Source organism: Pituophis catenifer, unplaced genomic scaffold, assembly GCF_029215685.1.
Source record: "Pituophis catenifer annectens isolate HBS135680 unplaced genomic scaffold, rPitCat1.0.hap2 SCAF_9, whole genome shotgun sequence".
NCBI lineage: Eukaryota > Metazoa > Chordata > Lepidosauria > Squamata > Colubridae > Pituophis > Pituophis catenifer.
The window spans coordinates 7178196-7187142 of record NW_027256889.1 but is presented as its reverse complement, the minus strand read 5'-3'; the positions used below and the strand labels follow the sequence as shown (position 1 = coordinate 7187142).

The window sequence follows — 8947 nt, the reverse complement described above, 5'->3', positions numbered from 1 at the left end:
TTCTTTTTTAAAGGGTGTGACAATCTACCTCCGCACTGGATTTGCTCTTGGTTAAGGCCTGCCCTGTGGTCTCACTGAAAGCGCTCTCAAGAGCAGCCAAAATGGACGTCCGTAGCTTCTCCCGGAAGTCCTGCCCCACAAAGACATACAGGAAAGGGTTCAGGCAGCTGTTGAGATAAGCCAGGCTTGAAGCCAAGGGTATTCCCACCACCAGAAAAGTCTGTAGTCCAGGCGTCACCCTGACAGCCGACATTTCCAAGAAGGAAAAGACATGATAAGGGAACCAGCAGATAAAGAAGGCCACGACCACGGCCACCATGATCTTGAAGGGCCTATTCGAGCGGGTGAGCCGAGTCCCCTTCAGCCTGATCGTGATAATGCCATAGCAAAAAAGAATGATGATGAACGGCACCAAGAACCCGGCCACAAAACGAGTCAACACCAAGGCTTGAGCCCGGAGTTCTCCCAGCTTAACCATCTCCTCTGACTGGAAACTTTCAGATAAGGCAAAATTGTTGTAACAATGAGTGACGTTCTCTTCCACAGAAGAATCTTTCAGATCCCGGAAGACAAAATAGGGAGAACTGAGGGCCAAAGCGGCTATCCAAATGCCCAGAGCCACCAGAGAAGCCAGTCGTGGTGTCCGATGGTTCTGGGCCCAGACGGGACACATTACAGAGACGCAGCGGTCCATGCTGATGATGGTGAGGAGGAAGACACTGGAAAACATATTGAGGAAGGCCACCGTGCTGATGAGTTTACACAGCAGCTTCCCAAAGGGCCAATGGAAGCCCAGAGCTATGTAGGCCACGTTCAACGGGAGGAAGGAAGTAAAAACCAGATCGGCGATGGCCAAGTTGAGGAACCAGACAGCGTTCACGGTCCTCTTCATATGGAAGCCAGTGATAAAAATGACCAGGCTGTTTCCAGCCACCCCTAACAAGAAGGCAATGCTGTAGATCACCATGGAGAGTACGTGCATCGAGTTGCGGAGGCTTGCGTTCTCCTGCAAATCAGGATAGTCCTCATAATCTTCATACAGGCTTTCCGGAGAGGTGGTGTTGGCAGCCATTTTGGTAGAAAAGAATCTGTTGGAAGGAAATAGGAAATGAAAAGAAGGACTAGGGACGGGACATGACAGCAGTGTTCCAATATTTCAGGGGCTGCCCCAAAGAAGAGGGAGTCAAGCTATTCTCCAAAGCACCTGAAGGCAGGACAAGAAGCAATGGGTGGAAACTAATCAAGGAGAGAAGCAACCTAGAACTAAGGAGAAATTTTCTGACAGTTAGAACAATTAAACAGTGGAACAACTTGCCTCTAGAGGTTGTGAATGCTCCAACACTGGAAGTTTTTAAGAAGATGTTGGATAACCATTTGTCTGAAGTGGTATAGGATTTCCTGGCTTAGCAGAGGGTTGGACTAGAAGACCTCCAAGGTCCCTTCCAACTCTGTTATTCTATTCTATGTCTGATGAAAGAAATGCATGCACCTGTAAGGTAGAAGATGGAAATATCACTTCACACCATGAGGCAAAATGAACCTATAGCTCTTTGACCAACATTTTAAGCTATGAAACTACCCCAGGATCCTGCTATAAAATAAGATTGTATATTTTGTTAGGCTAGAAACCAACAAACTCTGAGTTCTAGTCCCACCTTAGGCATGAAAGCCAACTGGGTGACTTCGGGCCAATCACCAGGAAACTGGGAGTTCTAGTCCCACTTTAGGCATGAGAGCCAGATGGGTGATTTTGAGCCAATCACCAGGAGATGGTGAGTTCTAGTCCTGCCTGAGGCATGAAAGAAGGCTGGGTGACTTCAGGCCAATCACTAGGAGACTGGGAGTTCTAGTCCCACTTTAGGCATGAAAGCCAGATGGGTGATTTTGAGCCAATCACCAGGAGATGGTGAATTCTAGTCCTGCCTGAGGCATGAAAGAAGGCTGGGTGACTTCAGGCCAATCACTAGGAGACTGTGAGTTCTAGTTCCACTTTAGGCATGAAAGCCAGATGGGTGATTTTGAGCCAATCACCAGGAGATGGTGAGTTCTAGTCCTGCCTGAGGCATGAAAGAAAGCTGGGTGACTGTGAGTTCTAGTCCCACCTTAGACATGGCTGGGTCAATCAGTCTCTCTCAGCCAGGAGTGGGTTCGACTTACCCTTACTACTGGTTCGCAACAGGAGCATGCATGCACATTCGCTTTGTTCACGTGTATGTGCGCACACATGTGCTTCTGCGCATGCGCAGATCACCCATGATGATGTCGGGGCGGGTGGGCGGAATCTCCCGCCAGTTTTACTACCAGTTCTATAGAACCAGACCGAACCAGGAGCAACCCACCATTGCTCTCAGCCCAGCCCACCACACCCCCCAGGGTTGTTAGGGAACTTGGAATGTTTTGTTCTAAAGTGGAACATTCCTTAAATTTCTGCATCAAAACCCGAGAGTCTTCCCACGTTCCAAAATGTCTTCTTTGATAGAGATTTCGTGGATGAATGCTTAAACACAGTAATACAAGTCTTGCAGTGCAATAATCAGCCACAAGATGGCAGCAGATCAACATCTTTTTTAATCGAGTAGTAATGCTGGAGTGTGTGTGATGCATTTTAACTTTTCCAAACTTGAAATAATTCATCATCTGCGGAGCATCTATTTGGCCCTTCGGTTGACGCTGAACGTGGTGTTCTGCTTTGCAACCAGTTGCACTTTCAGAACAAGAGGACTCCAGGAATTAACTACGGTTATTTCTTTTTGGGCTTTCAACCCAAAATTTAATTAAAAACCATTTTATATTGTTAAATCTCCAAGAGATTGACTGCTCTTGGAATAATCTCGGACGGTCCCTGACCTCCGTACTTTCCGCACCGACTTGAAGACGTGGCTGTTTCAGCAATTTCCCTGATCTGCTATGAGATTTTATTCTGTTTGGGGTTTTATATTGGCTGTTTTTAGGATTGTTATTTTTATATGTTTTTATTCTCTCCGCCGCCCCGAGTCCTACGGGAGAAGGGCAGCATATAAATTTAATAAAAATAAATAAAATAAAATAAAATCTCAATGGCAGGACTGCTTTCACGCCTAGAAGCTTATTATCTCATATGAACTGAAAACGCTTCCTCTTACTCCTTTCCCAGACCAATTAAATAAATGATACTGAGTTCATACAGGATAGGCTAACCCAGTGATGGCTAATCTTTTTGCCATCGCGTGCCAAAAGCGGGGGGAGCACGGGGGGGTTGCGTGTGTGCGTGCCCACACCCATAATTCAATGCGCCCCCACGCCCCATCCACCCGCTTATGTGCATGTGACACCACCACCCCACAAACTCCCTCGCTTTTGGCATGTGGGCCCGGTAGGCCGTTTTTTGCCCTCCCCAGGCTCCAGAGGTTTTCTAGGAGCCTGGGGAGGGCGAAAACAGCCTTCCCCACAACTCCAGAGGCCCTCTGGAGGCCGGAAACAACCCATTTCCCGACTTCTGGTGGGCCCGGAAGGCCCGAAAATCAGCTGGAGCTAAGCTAGGGCAATGCTCGCATGCCCACAGATATGGCTCCGCGTGCTATGGCACACGTGCCACAGGTTCACCATCACGGGGCTAACCTAACATGGTCCCTCCTTAGTCATGAAAGCAACCCACCCCATAGGGACAGTCACCTATTCTTTTACTTGTTCGATACACCAGGCCATCACATTGAAAATGTGGTTCAGGGTGGGGAGGAGGGGCAATGCCCTATGTGGACACCACAATTATTGTAGGTGTTATTAATCCAAGTTCATTATTTAGAACAATGCTTCTCAACCTTGGCAATTTCAAGACATGTGGCCTTCACCGCCCAGAATTCTTTCAAAGCAGTTGTTTTCCAAAGTTGTATTAACTCCTGGAATTCCTCATGCCAGTCTGCAGTTTGGTCTAATGGTTAAGGCAACCAGGAGACTGGGAGTTCTAGTTCCACCTTAGGCATGAAAGCTGGCTGGGTGACTTTAAAGCAATCACCAGGAGACGGTGAGTTCTAGTCCCACCTTAGCCATGAAAGCTGGCTGGGTGACTTTAGGCCAACACCAGGAGACTGGGAGTTCTAGTTCCACCTTAGGCATGAAAGCTGGCTGGGTGGCTTTGGGCCAATCACCAGGAGATGGTGAGTTCTAGTGCCACCTTAGCCATGAAAGCTGGCTGGGTGACTTTAGAGTGATCACCAGGAGACGGTGAGTTCTAGTTCCACCTTAGCTATGAAAGCTGGCTGGGTGACTTTGGGACAATCATCAGGAGACTGGGAGTTCTAGTCCCTCCTTCGCCACAAAAGCCGGCTTGGGGACTTTGGTCCAATTACCACTAGGCCAGGCCAACTCATCTCACAGATCGTTGCTGAGAAAAATAGGAGGGAGGAGTATTATGTATGCTACCACCTTTCATTATTTATAACAAAAATAATAATAATAAAGGCGGGATACAAAATAAATAAAAAATAGGCCTTAGCCACCTTTTTCAAGAGACAACTGGACTTTCTGGTTTTATCTTTGAAGGGGTTTCGCTTCTCATGCAAGAAGCTTCTTCAGCTCTGACTGAATGGCAAAGAATGAAGAAGCTTCTTGAATGAGAAGCGAAACCTCTTCGAAGAAAAACCCAGGAAGTCCAGTTGCCTCTTGAAAAAGCGCCTTTGGGACAACTATGACCTGGAGGACTGAGAAGCTCCATAGACTCTCAGCCACCTTAAGACATATGGACTTCAACTCCCAGCATGCTTAAAATTGCCACCATTGTGGGACCCTATTCCAGTGCAATAACCATCACAGAACTGGGGACCCCGTACAGCATTAATGGCGGTCACATTCTATTCCTGGCTGATTTCCCCCCCCACTCTTAATTATTATATGTAAGGCTGGATTAAAGCCTTGTGCCTTTCCTAACCTCTTATTTGCCTTCCACGGAAGGTTCAATTTTCAAAAGCCTGCATTCTTTGGTTTCTTCCACCTTTGCTCACGGAATTCAAACATGGACGTCGGCATCCATTAACATCCCGCTCGCTTGTTGCAGAAGAGTTTTTATAAAATAAAATTAAAAAAAAGCATATTGTAGCTGGAAGTTAAATCCAGAAAATTGGGGGTCAAATAACCCCCAACGGGCTAGGACAGGAGTCTGCAACCTTAAAGACTCAAAGAGCCATTTGGGCCCGTTTCCCACAGAAAAGAAAACACCGGGAGACACAAAACCCTCCCTGTGCCTGACTATTTCCTGAGCGGCCACAAAACTAGCATATGTAGTTGAATTAAACCTTCTGTTTTCTTCTGAAACTTTTCTTGGATTTATCCATGGTTGGCCTACCGGGGATTGAAAAGCTCAAAAAATCATGTGCTGGCGGTTGTGATGCATATTTTGAGTGACAGGGAGTCACAGCAGAGGGGTGAAAGAGCCACATGAGGCTCCAGAGCCACACGTTGCTGACCCCTGGGCTAGGACATTCAGTGACTCTTCATTGCCTCTAGCATCAGAGGTGGTATTCAGCTGGTTCGGAATGGTTCGCCTGAACTGGTAGCGGAAATTGCAGTTGGACCCACCCACCCACCCCAGCTCTATGCCATTCTATTTAGGCACATTTTGATGCCAGGTGCATGCACAGAAGGCAGGTGCGTGCACAAACTTGGCGCACATACGCAAAAAGCCTTGGTAGTACAGTGGTTTAAAGCACCCTGTTATCAAGACCAGCTGCCTGCAATTACTGCAGGTTCGAATCTCGCCAAGCTCAAGGTTGACTCAGCCTTCCATCCTTTCTAAGGTAGGTAAATTGAGGACCCAGATTGTGGGGGCAATAAGCTGACTTTGTATAAATATACAAAAGTATGAAGGCTATTGCTTAACGCATTGTAAGCCGCCCTGAGTCTCCGGAGAAGGGTGGCATATAAATCAAATTAAAAAAAAAAAAAGCGAGCGTGTGCACACGTGGCAAACCGGTAGTAACATAATCTGAAACCCACCGCTGTCTAGCATCCTTAACCTAGCCTAACCTGCAGAGTTAAGATGCAAGTAAAAACTAAGCAGCTGTATCCTTCCTCCAGATCTGAGCAGAGCAAGACAAATAGAATCACCAATATACGTTCTTATTGAGTGGCAGTGTTGCAAAAAGAGAATTCAGAGAGTCTTACCTCGCAGCTGGTGTCTTCTCTAGTGTTTTGATCTTTTCCTGGCTTCTTCACTCTCCGAACCTCTAATTCCAAGCAATCTGTTGTGCCCTCGGATGGCTTGAGAACCTACTGTGAAGCAGGGAGGTTCCCTGTCTGCATTTTATTTTATTTATTTTTTTGGAACGATGGAGAATCCGGATGTGTGGCTAGATGGGAACAGCCACTGTCCACAGACCGTTGCTCATTTTGGGACTGCCTGAAGAAAGTTGGCAGAGAAGCTGTGGGCTGGTTTAATTCTTTAACCCTTGGCCCAACGAGGAGCATGCTGTATCAGTCTTCATTCCCAACACATCCTGCTGGACTCCGAAAGTCTCACTGGCCAGCCAGAGACAATGATATCCAAACAGATTAAATTGTTCCAGAGAAGAAAGCGTGTGGAAGAGAGGAAAGGTTACTGCCAGGAAGTAATTTCTCTGTGGCCAGCTCCCAGGATTTAGAGACTGTGGAGATTCTCAGTCATCCAAGTTATGGTTGTCTCAAAGGTGCTTTTTCAAAAGGCAACTGGACTGCTTTTTCCAGGAGGAAGAGGAGGAGGAGGAGGAGGAGGAGGAGGAGGAGGAGGAGGAGGAGGAGGAGAGAAGAAGAAGAAGAAGAAGAAGAAGAAGAAGAAGAAGAAGAAGAAGAAGAAGAAGAAGAAGAAGAAGAAGAAGAAGAAGAAGAAGAAGACGTTTCACTTCTCATCGAAGAAGCTCCTTCAGTTCTGACTTCAGTCCAAACATTTTGGATGAGAAGCAAAACATCTTCTTCTTCTTCTTGCTGAGGGAAAAATAAATCCAGTTGCCTTTTGAAAAAGCACCTTTGAAACTACCAACATTTAGTTCTTCCTAGCAGTCCGAAAACATGCAAATGCAAGTAGATTAATAGGTACCACTTAGATGGGAAGGTAACAGTGATCCATGCGCTTCGGCATATAGTCGTGCCAGCCACAGGACCACGGAAATTTTTCTGACAAAGCTGGCTGCCTCGGCCAAGAAACGGAGATGATAAGCACCAGTTCCTAGAGTCGGACACAACTGGACAGGGGAAAACCTTTACCCTTATCAATCACCTGGGCCAAATAAAAATTAATATATATATACTGTACTGGGAGAGTGCTGTTCTTAACTTTTGCAGGCCAAAAGGGAGAAAATTGTAATAAGGAAAAAATAATCTCTAAAATTAAATATTGGATTAATGAATAGACTATTAATGAATAGACTTTCCAGCAGATTTTTCCAGCGGATCTCCACGAATATATGTGTGTGCATATAAAATGGAGTTTATTCTGTGCCAGAGCTCAGGTTTTAACCCCATAGAAAGTTTCCTTCCCTCCCTTTCTTCTCCATCGTTTGCACGATGCCTCTTGGGAAATAATCTGGAAAACAAGAAGGATGTGGCTGTGTGTTAATTTCCCTAGAAAACAATCCTTCCAAATAGACTTCTTGCATCTGTTTCACAAATTCAATAAGGGAATTAAGGAATAACAAGCTACTATACACCCATTGTTTTGTTAAACTGTGGGTTCACGCAGCACTGAACACTCAACTAACCTTAACCAGCATAATGGTTTTGTTGACCTACATCAAAGGTCTCCAAACTTGGCAACTTTAAGACTTGTAGACTTCAACCTGTGGTGGCGTAGTGGTTAGAATGCAGTATTGCAGGCAAACTCTGCCCACAGCCAGCAGTTCGATCCTGACCGGCTTAATGTTGATTCAGCCTTCCATCCTTCTGAGGTCGGTAAAATGAGGACCCGGATTTTGGGGGGCAATGTGCTGAATTCTGTAAACCGCTTAGAGAGGGCTGTATAGCACTGTGAAGCGGTATGGAAGTCTAAGTACTAACTGCTAACTCCCAGAATTCCTCAGCCAGCTATGAAGTCCACAAGTCTTCAAGTTGCCAAGTTTGGAGACCCCTGCCCTACATATGATATATCCAGGCAAATAAATTATATTTTTCCTTAATAGGATGGTTTAGTTCCCAAAGTGAGCTAAGATAATGGCTGTGTGGATTCCAGGAATATTTGAACTCACAATCAATCTCATTTTAGATTAACTTGGTATGTTCAGTTGGCTCTCTGCACATAACAGCATTTGGTTTTACTCTCCAGGGAAGCAGATCTACAATCTCAAAAAAAAAAAAATGGGAAGATTGGCAAAGACAAATTTCTTTTACAGAAGACCTAAGTCAAGTTAGAGCAAGGGTCAGCAACCTGCAGCTCTGGAGCCATATGTGGCTCTTTCATCCCTCTGCTGCAACTCCCTGTTGCTGATTGGCGCCACAATTTTGAGAGGAGCTTCCAGTTTGGGTGGGCGGGGGGAAGCATGGCATGCCAGGAAGAGGCTCTGTGGCAAGGGGCAGGTTTTCCAGACAGCTCCACAATTGATAGGGCTTTTGGTTAGGACAGGTAGAGGAAAAAGGACACCGCACTAGGAAGAGACTCTATGGTGAGAGAACCGGACTTCCGGTTGGCTCCAGAATTGAACGGGGGGCTTCCAGTTAGGACCTTTGTGGCTCTTTGTGGGTTTAAGGTTGCCAACCCCTGAGTTAGGGGAAATTTAAAAAGAAGACCACTGTAGCAATTCCTTCTACAACCAAGAAAAAAAAAACACTTTTCAAACAATTGCTTGTTGTTTCTAATGCTACAGATCCTGACTGTGTCCACCACCGATCTTATGAGCCAAGATTTTAAAAGAAAAGAAGGAAAGAGTTAAAAAGTGGGGGGCGGGAGGAGAGGATTTCATCCCCCTGGAAAAGCACATGTTCCCAAGTTCCCACTTCCAATCCTAAGAAG

The 8947-nt window shown here is 46.0% G+C and overlaps 1 protein-coding gene across 1 annotated transcript; it reads right to left on the bottom strand.

The window, feature by feature from the left end:
- Window positions 1-7: 7 nt before the first annotated feature.
- On the bottom strand, window positions 8-1072 carry LOC139321162 (chemerin-like receptor 1). Its single transcript, XM_070949799.1, has one exon. The coding sequence runs from the start codon at window positions 1070-1072 to the stop codon at window positions 8-10; it is 1065 nt and encodes a 354-aa protein (XP_070805900.1).
- Window positions 1073-8947: the final 7875 nt, after the last annotated feature.

Coding starts and splice junctions, on each gene's coding strand:
- LOC139321162 (XM_070949799.1), bottom strand. CDS start 1,072: ATGGCTGCCAACACCACCTCTCCGGAAAGCCTGTATGAAGATTATGAG.